This window comes from Podarcis gaigeae (assembly GCF_964106915.1).
Source record: "Podarcis gaigeae genome assembly, chromosome: 4".
NCBI lineage: Eukaryota > Metazoa > Chordata > Lepidosauria > Squamata > Lacertidae > Podarcis > Podarcis gaigeae.
The window spans coordinates 49,683,520-49,699,975 of NC_139677.1; the positions used below are offsets into that span (position 1 = coordinate 49,683,520).

A 16,456-nucleotide genomic window follows, 5' to 3' on the forward strand; every position below is an offset into this window, starting at 1 on the left:
GCTGGGCTTGAATTCTCATCATCCCTTACCATTGACCCTGCTGGCGTGTGCTAATGGGATCTGGAGCTGAATAATATCTAAGACACAGGTACTTTAGTGAGATGTGAATGAGTCTCATATGCTCCCCCCACCCATCCTCATGTGTGTCTAGGAGGAATATTTTGGAAGTGTTAACTTCTGCTTTTGGTTAACAGCAGTTTGTTGTATGTTCTTGCCTGTCAAACTGTAATTAGCATTAACTACAGTTAATTTCAAACCAACTACAGACAATGGTTTCTGAAGCTGGCTTGTTTACACTAACCATAGTTAACGATAACAACAGTTCCAGGTCCAGATGACATAGCAAACCGTTAAGCAGAAGCAAAAGTGTCCAAACACCAATTCCAGACTGTGGAACAAGCAGAGGGAAGGGCCTGAGCTTAGGTAGGGGCTAAGCTAGTTCATATAATTAAACTCAGGGGTGCAGAATCTTTTTTTAGTCCCATGGGCCACATTTCCTCTTGCATAACTTTCTAGGATAAAGTGGCTGTGACCAGGAAAAAGAGGGAAAAGTGGACCAGGCCAGAGAGAAGAAATTAGGCAGTGATGTTTATTTTGGTATGGTACCCTATTTTCCATCCATGTAAAAGTCATAAGCTTCCACAGACACATGTCTCCATCCTCCATCTAGGAAAGCAAGAGGCATCCTCCAAGATCAAGGGCAGATGCTAGACAGGCACAAACACTTGAAGATAATGTGAAGCAGGGCTGGTGAGGGGTATGTCTTGAGGAGAGGCATGTGGACTTAATATGGACTCCTAGTTGGCCACATTCAACACCCATCCCAGTTTCCCATCCCTTTTGTACATTATATTCTAGCATGATGTCCAAATGCAGACATGGTCCAAATGAGGGTATCTTTCACATAAAAATTATAAAAAGAATGTGAAACAGTTTGTATAATTTCAGTAGCTAGCAGATGTGGGCTATCTATTAAATGTTAGCAGTAGATTTGCCTTAGAGATTTCTGGTAACTAAAATGTACAATAACTATCCACAACGTATTGTTTTGGAATCAGCTGTGTGGCTGACATTAGCTTGCTCTACACCAGTGGTGGCCAAACTTGGCCCTCAAGCTGTTTTGGGACTACTATTCCCATCATCCCTGACCACTGGTCCTGTTAGCTAGGGATGATGGGAGTTGTAGTCCAAAAACAACTGGAGGGCCAAGTTTGGCCACTATTGCTCTACACTATTACTACTAGCCATGTATTGTCTAAGTAATTGCCTTGAAAGCTCACTGGGTAAGATTCAACGAATGGCTACACCCTCTCACTATATATAAAGGTCTGGTGACTTCTATTTCTGTGTGTGTGTGTGTGTGTGTGTGTGTGTGTAGTTTTGTTTTGACTGTGGCAAACCAACATGGCTGCCTACCTGTAATGAGATCCATTCAGTCAGTGCAAGCATTTCTGCTTGCCTGATAGGATGATTACCCTCCTCCTTCCTGCACAGGTCTCCCAAGAGGGTTATTCCAGAGCAGATTTGGGAGCCAGGGGAAGGGGGAAGCCACATTGCTTTAGCAAGAGTCCTTGCACTGGGTTCTACTAGTGGAATGAAGTAGTCGAAACTGGGCCAGTGTAAATAAAAGAGATTGCATAACTAAATCACTTCTTTGTTTAACCCATTTCCCAAGACACAGGAATCACTCTAAAAGTATTCTTTTTAAATCCTAAATGCAAGATGATTTAGTTGGAACTTGCAAACAGAGTTTGTTTATGAGATCAGAACACAATGATTATTCTGTGTTTTTAAGTGACTCGTAATAATGTGCATGTGCTCAAAATCATGTAACGCAGGTTAGTGGCAGCAGTAGGGGAAGTTGTTGTTCCCTGTTCTTCCCACCACAGTGTTCATTTCCTTTCCTTTATAGAAGAAGGGAAGTGGTTGTCATAGTGATAAAGAGGAAACCCATTCGAATTATCTCTTTTTACAGACTAGCAGATTTACAAGATTATAAACTTTTCTGAGAAGTCCCCCAAACCATTTTAGTTTGAACAGGCCTGTCACAAAGGTCTGCACAGACCCTGCTGTCTCTTAAAATTGCTTTAGACCAAAGATCTCATTTCTCCAAGAGATCTCCCACCCTTCATTTGAATTCACAAGTGAGGGGCACAGATACTAAATCAGTTGTCTGTCAGGAAGTGAAGGGAAAAGCATCCCTCCAGTTTACACCTTTTAACATTAACAGTGTTCTAAGTGTTAACCTAGTGTATGTTTGTTGTAGCAGGCACTAGGATCCTTTACAATTGGATGGTGTTTCCATGTGGAGGTAGAAATCTGTTTTATTCTTTTAAATAAATAAACCTTTATTGTCACTACATCACCTGTGTGCAGTGAAATTAAATGAGCCCCCCTCTTCCCCGCACATACACTCAGTCTTGTTTGCGCTCTGTGTGCTTGTCGGAAGTCAGTTGCACCACTATTTTTTTCCATTCAGCAGCCCAACAGCCCACTGATAAAAACTGTTCTTTAACCTGTTGGTGCGGCTGACTATACTTCTGTATCTCCTGCCCGAAGGTAGGAGATTAAAGAGGTGCTGGCCAGCGTGTGAGTCGTCCCTAAGAATTTTCCTTGCTCTCCTGAGGCAGCGGTCTTCCGCGATGTCATCTAGCGAACTCCAGGGACAGCCCATGATATCATGGGCTGTATTCATCACCCTCTGTAGGGACTTCCTGTCTGTGGCTGTCAAACCGGTGTACCACACTGTAATACAGTGTTTTAGTTCATTATATCTTATGGAAAAAATAGCAAAAAGAAAAAAGAAAGGTCTCATGTCACTGTGGCTTGGGTCTGCTTCTGGATGTTTTTGAAAAATGAGAATGCATTTTAAAATAAAACAGAGGTGACTGGAGGAGGAAAAAACAGCCAGTGATGCACTCTGTCACTGCACTGCTCTCCTGGAAGCAGTTGCAGCTCAGAGTAGGCAAGAAGGCAAGCTGCAAACTGTTTTAACACAGATTAGTTACACTATGAAACTTTTTACTCATTCTGTTTTTGTATAGTTATTGTGATTGAAAGAAGGTGAAGTGGTAGATTCTCCAATTCTTGAAATTCTTGAAATTCGTTTTATAGTAATTGTGAATGATTTGAGTTCAGAACTATAGACTACTTGGATTAATTCATATGTACAGTGGTACCTCTGGATGCGAACGGGATCCGTTCCAGAGCCCCGTTTGCATCCTGAAGCAAACACAACCCGCGTCTGCGCGGGTCACAATTCGCGAGCGACGAAAACCAGAAGTAACGCGCTCCGTTACTTCTGGGTTGGGTCGCCATGGAGCGCAACCCGAAAATATTCATCCCAAAGCTACTTCAGCCTGAGGTATGATTGTAGTATGTGGCTTTAACTGATTTACAAAGTGTTTGTAGGCTTGGCAGACTCCAAATTTTAGTGGGCCTTTTCCTATGTTGTTCTTCCCTGCCGTGAGTGTACCTGACTGCAGAACTGGGTAGCTAAGCACTGCCATTTTAAAATTTCCCAACATGCCCTGGAGGTTCATGATATCTCAGAACATTGTGGGAAATGGCAAAATGTAGCTGCTCAGTGGAGGTCTAGCAGCTGCTCAAGGATACAAGGTGTTGAGCTGGGCCTGATTGCCTGGAATATTTGTTACATATAGCTTTAGTGGTTAGAACGGTGACTCTTAATTCATGATTATTTTTTTACTGGAACATTCTTGTGAGACAGCTGAATTAATATTTTATGCCAGTTGAGTAGATGTGCGTTTAGTTGTAACCCATAGCATACTTAAACTACTGGACTGTGCTGTTTAAAAGAAATTCCTTTCACCCTTTAAATAAAGCTATTCTCTATTTAGATGTGGCTTCACAGATTGTGCATACCAATTCCAGGCATTAAAAGCCTACCAGAAATAATGAGTTGCCAGTAAGCAAGTGAACATGATGCTTCAACCAGTGGATAAATAAATACTTTTCAAAAAAGGAAATTCAATATTTATTTGATTTAAATTGTAGTTAAAAGCCAGTTTTTAGATTAATTTACCAAATTCATCTTGATGCAGCGTTAATGCTATTCCTCCTTGTCTGAAATGTGTATATTCTATTTAGTATTCTAATTTGATTGGTTTTTGTGGTTATCACTCACCAGTGTGTTACAGGCTACAGTGGTACCTCTGGTTACAAACTTAATTCGTTCTGGAGGTCCGTTCTTAACCTGAGGTACCACTTTAGCTAAAGGGGCCTCCCTCTGCCGTCGCTGTGTGATTTCTGTTCTCATCCTGAGGTAAAGTTCTTAACCCAAGATACTATTTCCAGGTTAGCGGAGTCTGTAACCCGAGGTGTTTGTAACCCGAGGTACCACTGTATATCTAATTGCCATATGCCACCTTAAAAATGAGAATGCCAGAACAGGGCAGTCTTGAGCACATCTGTAGCAAGAATGAGGAACTTGTGTCCCTTTAGATGTTTTTGTAGACACTCAACTCATCCACTCCAGCAAGCATGGCCAGTAATCAGAAATGTTAGTAGTTGTCCAGTACTTGGAGGGCAACAGGTTAGCCACTCCTAGTCTAGAAAATGCTCAGGTTCTGAGAGATAGGAGTTGCCGTCACTGAAGAGATACTGAGATCAACTCTTTGTACCCTTTTAACAATCTAACTTGTAGTCAGAATACCTATGGTAAATTTAAGGGAATTCTAAGCATGATTGAATGTAAGCTATTACCGTACTGCCAAAATGCTGGGAATAAGTTTTTATGTAGGTGGTTTTCTGTATCATTTGAAATAGATTTATTTCAAAAAGGGTGAGGGTGAATTAAGGATGAACCCATAACCACATGGTCCAGCACTGACCATGGCATAGTTTTTTCAAATGTACTCTTGTAGCAGAATGCCCTTTTTTGCTGCATAAGCTGCTATTGTTGGAGTTGTATTTTCTTCATGCCTGAAGAAGACTTGCTATTCTGAGGGAAGAGATAAGCGACTGGTTAGATAAGTCTGGCAGTATAAGAAAATAACTGGGTCACAGTAACTACTTTATTGCTTAAACTCTATTACCCTCATAGTTTGGCTCTCAAAGGCTTACTAAATGGCTTAGGCCAATGGTTTCTAATTAGCTAAGTACTGAGGACCCTCTCTTTTTCAAAAGCCAAGCCATGGACCCCCTACATTTTAAAATGTTGATATTATCTCTGGTATTTTTTGTTATGTGAATGGTGCCACAGCTCCCCTGAGTGGGTTGCATGGACTCCCTGGGGTCCACAGACTCCCAATTGGGAACCACTGGCTTAGGCCATTTGTAATTCTGAGTTAGATTTATGTGCGGGGCAGGACGTTCTTTAAATGGGGCTGTTCGTATTTGCATGTTCAAAAAAGTTTAAAACAAAATTAAATGTTTGAATGTATCTCTTTCAGGTTATGCAATGGTCTCTGCAAGATGGCTTGTTCTTGAGTTGGAGCTTTTTAAAACAGACATATGCTGGTACTTCAACTTTATTAAGCGGACTATAAGTTTTTCTCTCTCAACAACTACATAAGCAGACAAAATTGCAAAAATCTGCCCTGTTTCGAGTATGACAGCCACGACCCGTGGCTCTCCAGTAGGAGGGAACGACAGCCAGGGCCAGGCTCCTGATGGACAGTCCCAGCCTCCTCTCCAGCAGAATCAGGTATGGTGGATATTCATATTAGTAATAAAAATTTAGATATTTTTGAGCAAAAGTTGCAATTGATAACACTAATTAACCTTAATCTTGCAACAATACACTTCAGTTCTACTTTACACATTAAATACATTCCAGTAAAGTTGGTCTGGGAACCTCCTGTTTACAAACCCCTTGCATGGTGAGAGTCTCTTTGAATATTTGTCTTAAAAATTTAGATACTCTAAATCAAGATTCCACATATTTTGGCCGGCCTTGTTAATTAAGGATTTTTTGGTCCTGATCTTGTGTAGGACCCTCTGTAATACAGCATGAGGTGGGGTACAGTCACCCCATAGCTCTGAGCTTGGAGGTACATAGGGAGTTAATGTGATCTTTTCTGCAAAAACAAGCCCATTTCATCTTCTTCAGCTTGGAAAGGGAAGTGGGGATTCCCTACTCTTGTTCTAGGTCTCTGAGTCCCTCAGAAGCTCAGGTATGATTACTGTTCCCAGGTCTGAATCCAGTTTAGAGGGGAAGAAAGGGCTGGGACTGGTTATTTGTACAGTTGCCTTCTGAGATGCACTAAGAAGAAGTGTCAGCACCTGGCTGCACTGGGGTGTGCCAGGTTGCCACTGCACTTTGAAGCATAAAACAACCCCCAAGCTTTTTTTCCAATCTTAAGGCTGTGGAGAAGGCAAGGATCATCCTCACACTAATGCTATACTTCTGAGGTCTCTGAACTGCTATTCCACTGCATTAAAAAACTCCTGTTTTTCTTGCCAAATGAGTGAAATATCACATTCTATAGTAGAATAAAATTACAATTGCTAAGGGAATCATTGTTGAAGTGAATTGTAATAGTTATTAAGCTTTATTTACATAGACAAGGTTTCCATGGCTTCTGTTGGAAGCACTAGGTTTTGTACAGTTAACTTCACTTATAGCAGGTGGACTGCTGATGTTTACAGTAGCTTTGTAAATTCACAAAAGCTGCCTACACCCACACAACTATTTGTAGCAAATAAGCATAGTAAATGAGAGAGAATACACAAACTCTTCCATGCCTGTTTGCACACAAGTGTTTACATATGTTCTTAAGTTGTTACAAGTAAGCAGATAAGTGACAGCTTGTATGTATTAATTGCATATACTAGATGCTATTTCTTAAATTGCTGCTTTTATTAAACAAATTGTTGTTTGGGTGTATACTCTGTTCATCCGGCTCAGGAAAATATAGTTGTTTGAAACCATTCTGAAAAGATCCAGTGATTAGATTGGGATTTCTCAGAAATTGCTGAAAAAAAATGGTTTTGCTTGTTGCACTTGAGATTTTATTTTTTGCACACATGGTGAACAAAACTGGTTTTATTTGAGGCCTGTTCTGATGATAATGTTACATGCTCACACATGCTTCCTTTATGCACAGTGATAACAGGAGTGTGAGTAGTTCAGAGCTCTTGTATTCTTGCTGCATGAACATAATCACATCAGTTTCTTGGAGAACTTGCACCAACTCACATCCTCCAGTTGAAGTAATCTCTCCCCCCCAACTTTCTTTTGATCATTGTATCCCCATAGTGTTGCTTCAAACTTGCTTTTGTTGTTCTTTCATTGTTCTCAGCATATTGGCAGTCAGTACAAGGTGTAAGATGTTTCTCATCCAAGCAAGATAGATTTGTGGATGTTCATCAAGGAGACGTTGCTACCAAATGTAGTGCAGCACTGAAAGCTAGAGGTGCAGTTCTAATGAGCCCTGTCAGTACAAGAACTTCAGTTTGCACAATGGGTCTGTCCCCTCTCCCCTTACCCATGTGCCTCCCTGCACCCCTGAAATTAACTCTGGGAGGGTCAGGAGAAGTGCCAGAGCAGCACAGGGAAAGGGGAGAGGTATCATACTGCTTAGTAAGCTGCAATGCTTAGACAGATGGAACAATTGGAAAAGCTTAATGTTGAATTCCACGGTTGGTGTTTGCACAATGTTGTGAATGTGTTGTCTCCAATGAGGAGAAGATTGTCAAAGTGTTGTTGGCTGATGTGCTTTTTCTCCTTTTGTAAGAACTTTACAACATACTTGGCTTACATTAAAATAGTGTAAATATTGCCAAGGAAACATGCAGGCAACTGGAATAGATTTTCACTGGTGCTGTTCTCAGTAGCAAATAGAGCATGGGTGGTCAGCATTCTTCTCTCCAGATGTTTTGGGCTTCCATTGACCATGCTAGCTGGGCTGATAAGAGCTGTAGTCCAAAACCTCTGGAGGGCACTGTGTTTGCTATCCCTGAGAATAGAACTTGGTGGAAAGTGGCTTTTTTCTTCATCATGCTTGGAATGTAAAGTGCTTGCCCTACAGGAGGACTCAGAGGGCACGTGATTGAGACTTGAGTATTATAGGTTTCAGGCTGCTGTGGATGTTGCTTGTGTTATTTGTGCATTACATTGCACAGAGGCATTGAACTCAGTATATTTGCACTAGTGCATGATAGACCAGTGTGATCTCACCAGTGCTCCCTGCACAGGCCCGAACTTGCTGCTGTCCTGCCCTGTCAAGTAGCAGTGATGCTGGTGTCAGGAGGTTGTGTCTGCAGCTCTACCTCACCACACATGGCAGCTACTGAGTTAGAATTATGACCTAGAAGCAGGAGGACCATATCAAAGCTTCTGTTTTGATTTTGGAGGGGGTTGTGATTTAGAAAAGCTATTGAATTTAGTACATAGGGGAAAGGAAATTTGCAGAATTGTATGTTGAAAACAAAAAACACATAGTACAAATATGATTAAAATGAAAGCGTGAAATAACTGTCCTGTGCAGCATAAAGATGATGAAGAAAGAGATACATTTACCCTTGAAAGGTTAGGGGGAAAGAGGCCTACCCTTTGAATGTTATTAGGAGGAGACATTAAAACTTGATTAAACTGTATGATGACTCCGTAATTTTAAAAATTATTGCAAGAATTTCAGTATTTGAGTGGTTTACTTAGCTATGTATTTTCTAATTCAGACTTCTTCCCCTGATTCTTCAAATGAGAATTCCCCAGCTACACCCCCTGATGAACAGGGTCAGGGTGATGCTCCACCACAGCTTGAAGATGAGGAGCCTGCATTTCCACACACTGACCTGGCCAAGTTGGATGACATGATTAACAGGTATTTATATATTTTTTTCAGGCAATGTGTTAATTTATGGCTCAAATTATTTCATCTTTTCCAGATGAAAAACATTGAAGGGGAAAGTTAGATTTCATGTCAAATTGAATTTTATATTCTAATGTTTTCTTAGACCTCGATGGGTTGTTCCTGTATTGCCTAAAGGGGAGTTAGAAGTTCTTCTAGAAGCTGCTATTGAGCTTAGTAAAAAAGGTAAGTTGAAAAATTAAACTTTTAAGAACAATGGATATAGCACCTCAATGACCTACAGTGATATCCCTTATTTAGAATTGCTAGCTTTACTAACTACTAGACTGTGTATACAGGGAGATAAAGAAATAAATAGATTCAAGCCAGGAAATGCGAAAGAGCTGGAGAGTCCTTATGGCTTGCAAGGGACTCTTCCTGGTGCCTGAAGAGGACTTCATTGGGGACAGAGGAATCCCCAAAGAGACTGGAGGTGCAGCAAAGCTTTTTTTAGGCTGCTAGGCTTAGCAGCTGATGTGTGCAGTAGTGTAGCAGCTGCCGCTTTTCTGTGCATCCTCCAGCTGGCCCTAGAACTTCAACTCTAATTGAAGAGAGAGTTGTGGGAAGAGAGAGCTGGAGAACAGGAAAAATGGGCATTTAGAGGCTTTTTAGAGGGTTCTCTGCACTTATGCGATTTTCGCTTATGTGCACAGGGGTCTGTAACACAAACCTTGTGCAACTGGGGGAACGCCCATAGTGTTCAATGAAATGAGTAAACTGGTCAATTTCAAAGTATGTTTTCTTTTGGTTTGGTGGAGAACTTTCATTTGTATATCTAAACAGCATTTCATAGTCGAAGAATTCTTGTAACATAGTGTCTGAGAGTGAGCTATGACTTGGAAAGTCCATGGGTTGAAATTTAAATTCAGTAGGCAGTATTGGGCAAGCGGCTTGCTCTTGTCTACATTTGGGAAGATGATGATAGTGACCCATCTTATAGGAACTGTACATATTATAAAAAGATAATTTGATTTTTACAGTTTTTAGTGTAAATCATTTGTGTTACTACAAATGGAAGATTTGATGCATTTCTAAAGAATTAGCACAGGAGAAAGTGCTCAGCTAATAGAATCAATGTTGGGAGTCAGTTTCAGGTCTAAATTGCCTTCAGATCCATTGCAAGTTGGAGAAGGGCAGGCTGACTGGTAGAGGGAGTTGCACAGAAGCAAGGTTGAGAGGAAAGAAATAATAAGGATCTTAAAAATGATAACCCTACTTCTTTTAGCTATTGCAGTATTCTTGATAGGGACCTCCTAGCTTCTGGGCATTTAATGTCCTCAGTGTAGTGTTTCCTGCAACCTTGAAGGCTAGGAACATGCATAGAAAAATAATCAACAGTAGTTAAACTGTTGCATGGATATAATGTCTATGCAGTGTTGTTAAGAAAATTTAACTCACGTTTTATGCAGTTTAGTTAAAGTATAATAGGTATTAAATGTATTAAACAGCTTTCTTTTGAAGCATTTTCCGAATGTTTTACTGTTGGTAATTTAGTAGTCAGTGTATGACACCAAGTAACTTAATTCTTTGATGATCTCTTTTTACACAGGCCTTGATGTTAAAAGTGAAGCATGTCAGCGATTTTTTCGAGATGGGTTAACAATCTCTTTCACAAAAATCCTTACAGATGAGGCAGTGAGTGGCTGGAAATTTGAGATTCATGTAAGTTTGTTTTAGCTACCCATTCATGTATCCATTATGTCAACAGCTTCACTATGGTAAAAACTGGTTAATTACCTGTGACACTTGTGAAAACTGTTGCATTACTTTTACTATATAATTCCTGTAGCTTAAATTTGTATGGTTTGAAATAAATAATTTCATGCAACAAGGGTTTATAGAATTTTCTTTACTCTGATAAGGAATTTCACTATCAAGCAAGTTTATATAAAGTATTTTTTTCTTAATAGAGATGTATCATTAACAACACTCACCGCCTAGTTGAACTCTGTGTGGCAAAGCTGGCCCAAGATTGGTTTCCTCTTCTTGAACTTCTTGCAATGGCCTTAAATCCTCATTGCAAATTCCATCTTTACAATGGTACACGTCCCTCTGAAACTGTTCCTGCTGGAGTTCAGCTGGCTGAAGATGAACTTTATGCTCGTCCTCCAGACCCACGGTCACCAAAGGTATGTTGATTTGAAATTTTGAAGCAGCAGCGATCATTCTCACTTAAGACATTTCTAGACAGTTGTTTTCTAGGGTATTGGTTTGCCTCTTCGGTTTTTGCTAAGTTGGAAAAGTAAGAACCAGGTGAAGCAGAAACTGTACTCTCCCTGTTTCCTAGTGCATTCTTAATCAAGTCATAAAAGCAGTAGACGCATAAACACGTGCTATAGCCTGCATTGTGCTTAGGCACAAATCAGAACTAGGTATCATCTTAAATACTCATCTTAAAATGAATTCTCTTCACTATTTTCTGTCAGACTTCACCATGGTTATTTATTAGATCTGCTGTGAAACCTTGGCTAATGCTAAACATGCTTCTGTCTTAACCAGGATTTGTAAACTAAGTATCAGAGCCAGCATGGTGTAGTGGTTAAGAGCGATAGACTCGTAATCTGGGAAACCGGGTTCGAGTCTCCACTCCTCCACATGCAGCTGCTGGGTGACCTTGGGCCAGTCACGCTTCTCTGAAGTCTCTCAGCCTCACTCACCTCACAGAGTATTTGTTGTGGGGGAGGAAGGGAAAGGAGAATGTTAGCCGCTTTGAGACTCCTGAAGGGGAGTGAAAGGCGGGATATCAAATCCAAACTCTTCTTCTTCATCATCATCATTAGCCTTAATGTACAGTCGTACCTTGGAAGTCGAACGGAATCCATTCCGAAAGTCCATTTGACTTCCAAAATGTTCGAAAAACAAAGCGCAGCTTCTGATTGACTGCAGGAAACTCCTGCAGTCAATCAGAAGCTGTGGAAGCCCCATCAGACGTTCGGCTTCCAATAATAGTTTGCAATCTGGAACAGTCACCTCTGGGTTTGCGGCGTTTGCGAGACAAAATGTTCAACAACTAAGTTGTTTGAAAACCAAGGTACGACTGTAGTTGCAAATGTATCAAATCGCAGCCAAAAAAGTTGGAGTTAAAATTTGTGAAGTTGCTAACTTTGTTGTAGTGTATAAATTGGTATGTTAGTTTCAAGGCTATCTCTCTTGGAGCCTCAAAGTGTTGGGAAGTCTCAGTTCACATGGCTGGAACTTCAAAAGGAGGTCAATACAGTGGTACCTCGGGTTACATACGCTTCAGGTTACAGACTCCACTAACCCAGAAATATTACCTCGGGTTAAGAACCTTGCTTCAGGATGAGAACAGAAATCGCGCAGCAGAAGCGCGGCGGTAGCAGGAGGCCCCATTAGCTAGAGTGGTGCTTTAGGTTAAGAACAGTTTCAGGCTAAGAACGGACCTCCGGAATGAATTAAGTACGTAACCAGAGGTGCCACTGTATAGCTTTTGGCTGATGCCTGTTATGATGATCTCCATATGCTAAAACTGTCCCCCACACCCCATTAATCTGTATTCGCTTCTGGTTTCTAACTTAAAAGGAAATCTTGTATTAATTTCTGTCAGAAGATAACGGATTACTGTGCATAAAAGCTCTCTTGTTCAGAAATACCTGTCTTTTATAATAGTATAATACTGAATTGCTGGTATTATCACAACTTGCAAAATATTTTGAAATTATTAACAGTACACGAGAGGATAATCATGGTTAAAGGAGTATATTTACTTCTAATTGTGACCAAAAGTAGGACTTGTTCTTTGCAATATAAATATGTGTTGGTAGAATGACATGTAAAGCAGGAAAAATTGTTTTACAGGGTTGGCTAGTAGATCTCATCAACAAGTTTGGCACATTGAATGGGTTTCAGATCTTACACGATCGTTTTATGAGCGGATCAGCATTGAATGTTCAGATTATAGCAGCTCTCATCAAGTAAGTCCTTTTTCTATGTATCAACGGAATAACAGTATCCCTTGAGTTAGTTAGTTTCTCTCTCTCTCTCATCCTTGGCTTTACCACAGGAGCACTGGGTGTGTGTGTGAGGGTTGATGAAGATCTGATGCCCCAGCTTGTGCAAGCAAGTGAGCATTAAGTCTGAATAATAGATTCAGAAGTCTTCTGGTTTCTTCAGTAGTGCATGAGGATGGATGTGCTGCAGTTTTTATTATTTTTGTGAAGTCTATATACCCTCTAGTGTGAATTACTGTTAGCAGTTCTGAGCTTTTTTGAAAGGGAAGAAGAGGATGAAAACAGTATACTACTTTCTTTGCAAATGCTAACCTAGGCACATTCTGTTTAGCCTGATTGCAAAAAGAGCCAATTTGTTCAAAAATAGATATTTTGTCATTTAGGGTTTGCAGTCTTGGAGCAAAGATTTATACCTTAATTACCTTAATTACCATACAGATTAGCTTTGAACCTTACACACTTTCAGAAGACCTTAATTTTTCTTCTTTGCTTTGATCTAGCAAGCTCAGCTTTTGGGCAAGTAACCTTAATTAGGAACCATAATGTATGGGAAATTACGGCAATGAGACTGATGAAAGCCAAGGTTTGTTGTGAGGTTTCAGAGTTTCCCCAGTAGCAGTTTGCTGTTGGAATAGAATGCTGGAACTTTGGTGAGCTATGTCTGTTCCTGGTGGAAGACCACCACTCCATTTGAACTTTCTACACCCTGTATTGTTTCTTGTGTGGAAAATTTGGCACATCTGGATTGTAATGAGTTGGGGCAAGAGGATATTACATATACAGTAGAGAGTTGCTTCTGTGTATTTTGCAGAATTGTATGTATAAGGACCTTAGGAGCCTTACCCCCAGTGCTCTTGGAAGAGAGATACACACAAGCTCAGCCAGAGCCATTTTGCTAGCAGTTCAGATCTTTGTAGAGAACATTTATAGTATGGAAGTGGTCAAGATCTGGGATGAAATTAATGATGTTGAGACACAGCAAGATCTTTTTTCAGTTATTGACGTCCACTGTTTACACTCACAAAGGCCCCTGAAGATGTCATTCTGGCAGGGGCTTCTGGGGCAGAATGGGAGTCCAAGTGGGGAGAGGGGCACTAATTTTCCCACAGTACCCTCTGTCAGTTTTACACTTTGTTACCATAAAACAGGCTTCCTCAAACCCGGCCCTCCAGATGTTTTGAGACTACAGTTCCCATCATCTCTGACCACGGGTCCTGCTAGCTAGGGATCATGGGAGTTGTAGACCAAAAACACCTGGAGGGCTGAGTTTGAGGCAGCCTGCCATAAAGCATTGCTTCAGTGGGTAGAGGGGACATGGTGGCCACCAGGAGGAGCTCCAGTGTTAGTGGTGGTTTGGGGGTATCCAATTCACATATTGCCCCTCAAAAATACCTGGAAACCACAACATTCATCATCTGCTAATGGGATGGCAAAATGTGGGGAGGGATAATATTTTGGCTGGTAATCATTAACTTGCTGGTTTGTAATTTTTTTTAGTAAATACTGGTTCTCCTTAATACTACTTTAAGCTTTTTGTACTATTTTTTCTCTCTCCAGACCATTTGGACAGTGCTATGAGTTTCTAACACTGCATACAGTGAAGAAATACTTCCTTCCAATTATAGAAATGGTTCCACAGTTTTTAGAAAACTTAACTGATGATGAACTGAAAAAAGAAGCCAAGAATGAAGCCAAAAATGATGCTTTGTCAATGATAATCAAATCTCTAAAGAACTTAGCCTCAAGAGTTCCAGGGCAAGAGGAAACTGTAAAAAACCTAGAAATATTTAGATTAAAAATGATACTTAGGTAAGGCCTTTTATTTTATGACTACAGTGTTTTCTATGTTTAGTATCCGATTCTGCTTCTCTTATACATACATTTCTCCACAGGTTGTTGCAAATTTCATCGTTTAATGGAAAAATGAATGCACTAAATGAAGTTAACAAGGTGATATCTAGTGTGTCATATTACACTCATCGGCATGGCAATCCTGAAGAGGAGGAATGGCTTACAGCAGAAAGAATGGCAGTAAGTTCTTTGAATTATATCATTGTATATGTTCAAAGCATTTGTCTGCCTTTCTTTCCAGGAGATGTTTTCCTTAACTTTGATTTTGATTTTATTATTTTACCTTGTTTTGTTGTCTATGGACACAAAGTAGCTTATGAGATTAAAAACAACAGGACATTAAAATGTAAGTAACAAACAATCAAAATAAAAACATACACTATTTGATAAAACCAAACTCAAAATGACCCAGTATATGGTAAAAATTCAAGAACCAAAGACTTTGTGTAACAAAACCATTTCCAGCAAGGTATATAAACCAAGGGTGGGGAACCTGTGACCCTTCAAATATAGTTGGACTTCAACTTTCCTCAGCCGGCATGGGAAATGGTCAAGGATTAAGGGAACAGCATCTGGAACACCACAAGTGTGAAAAAGTGAAGGATTCCACATCCTTGGGGCAACTACTGAAAAAGCCATGTCATAAATAGCTCAGTGGAGTTAAGACTTCTCTCAGCATACCCTGTGTACTTTCTACTCTATGCTCAAATTTAGTGGGGTTGATAGTGGAAGTTTTAATTTTAATACTGCAACATTATGAGTTTGGGGTAGGGAATTTGTGGCCTTCCAGATGTTCTTGGACTCCAACGTCCCATCAGCCTCCAGCCAGTATGACCAATGATCAGGAGTGGTTGAGAGTTGTAGTCCCACAACATCATGTTAAAGTGGCTGGAGATGGTTAGGACGAGGTGCAGAAATGGAAGGGAAGCACTGGGAAAATGAGAAAATGAACAGATATTGTGAGTTGTACTATGGAAGTTGCTCTGTTTGCCTGTTGTTTAACTCAGATAGGTAACCAGGTGTACTCTTAACTCCCATCAACTGCAGCCAGCATGGCCAATGGCCAGGGGTTGATGGGAATTGTAGTTCAACATCTGGAGGGCCATAGGTTAGCCACCCCTGGTGTAACAAGCATCTCCCTTTTGACACTTCTGTGAAATGGCTTTTGATGCTTCTGCCAAATAGCTGGTTCTTGGCATTACTTTTGGTATCTGCTTACATGCCTATATAGTATATTGCGCCTGAATAGTGTAAAATGTGGAATTGCCAGTAGATAACATTGCTTATGAATAAGATAAACTCTGGTGGTCAGAGTTGGACCCCCTGTTCCATATTGTTACAAAAATAAGTTTGACTTTCATTTTTTGGGCGTGTTTATAATGTGCTGCTTGCTGTCATCTGAAATTTTCTTTACCTTCTTAAATTTAGGAGTGGATTCAACAGAATAATATCTTATCGATTGTGTTAAGGGATAGTCTACATCAACCTCAGTATGTAGAAAAATTAGAGAAAATTCTTCGTTTTGTCATCAAAGAAAAGGCCCTCACCTTGCAAGACCTTGACAACATTTGGGCTGCACAGGTAGGGACTAAACAACTGTCACCTTGAGTGAGAGCAGTTTATTTTGAACTACTTATCATGCATGAGTTGGAGTTGCTTATATTTCGTGATACAGATGTTAAAGTATAATTCGTCAGTCTGTCTGCAAATACCATACTTTATTATATTATGTTCTTCTGTGGTGGACACAAACCTTTGGTTAGTTAACATATGCTGTGCTACCAAAAGAAGCTAAATGTGGCACAGGAAGCCTGATGAATT

At 40.3% G+C, this 16,456-nt stretch overlaps 1 protein-coding gene across 1 annotated transcript in view; it reads left to right on the forward strand.

Annotated features, from left to right (window-relative positions):
- Positions 1 to 16,456, forward strand: part of USP9X (ubiquitin specific peptidase 9 X-linked) — a 71,115-nt gene that overhangs the window by 15,966 nt on the left and 38,693 nt on the right. Inside the window, exons 2-10 of the mRNA XM_083734116.1 lie at positions 5,415 to 5,668; positions 8,644 to 8,789; positions 8,923 to 9,002; positions 10,366 to 10,478; positions 10,727 to 10,945; positions 12,633 to 12,748; positions 14,342 to 14,593; positions 14,677 to 14,815; positions 16,064 to 16,216. Coding sequence (XP_083590242.1) covers positions 5,573 to 5,668; positions 8,644 to 8,789; positions 8,923 to 9,002; positions 10,366 to 10,478; positions 10,727 to 10,945; positions 12,633 to 12,748; positions 14,342 to 14,593; positions 14,677 to 14,815; positions 16,064 to 16,216 — 1,314 coding nt within the window. The 5' untranslated portion in view covers positions 5,415 to 5,572. The remainder of the gene's footprint in view (positions 1 to 5,414; positions 5,669 to 8,643; positions 8,790 to 8,922; positions 9,003 to 10,365; positions 10,479 to 10,726; positions 10,946 to 12,632; positions 12,749 to 14,341; positions 14,594 to 14,676; positions 14,816 to 16,063; positions 16,217 to 16,456) is intronic.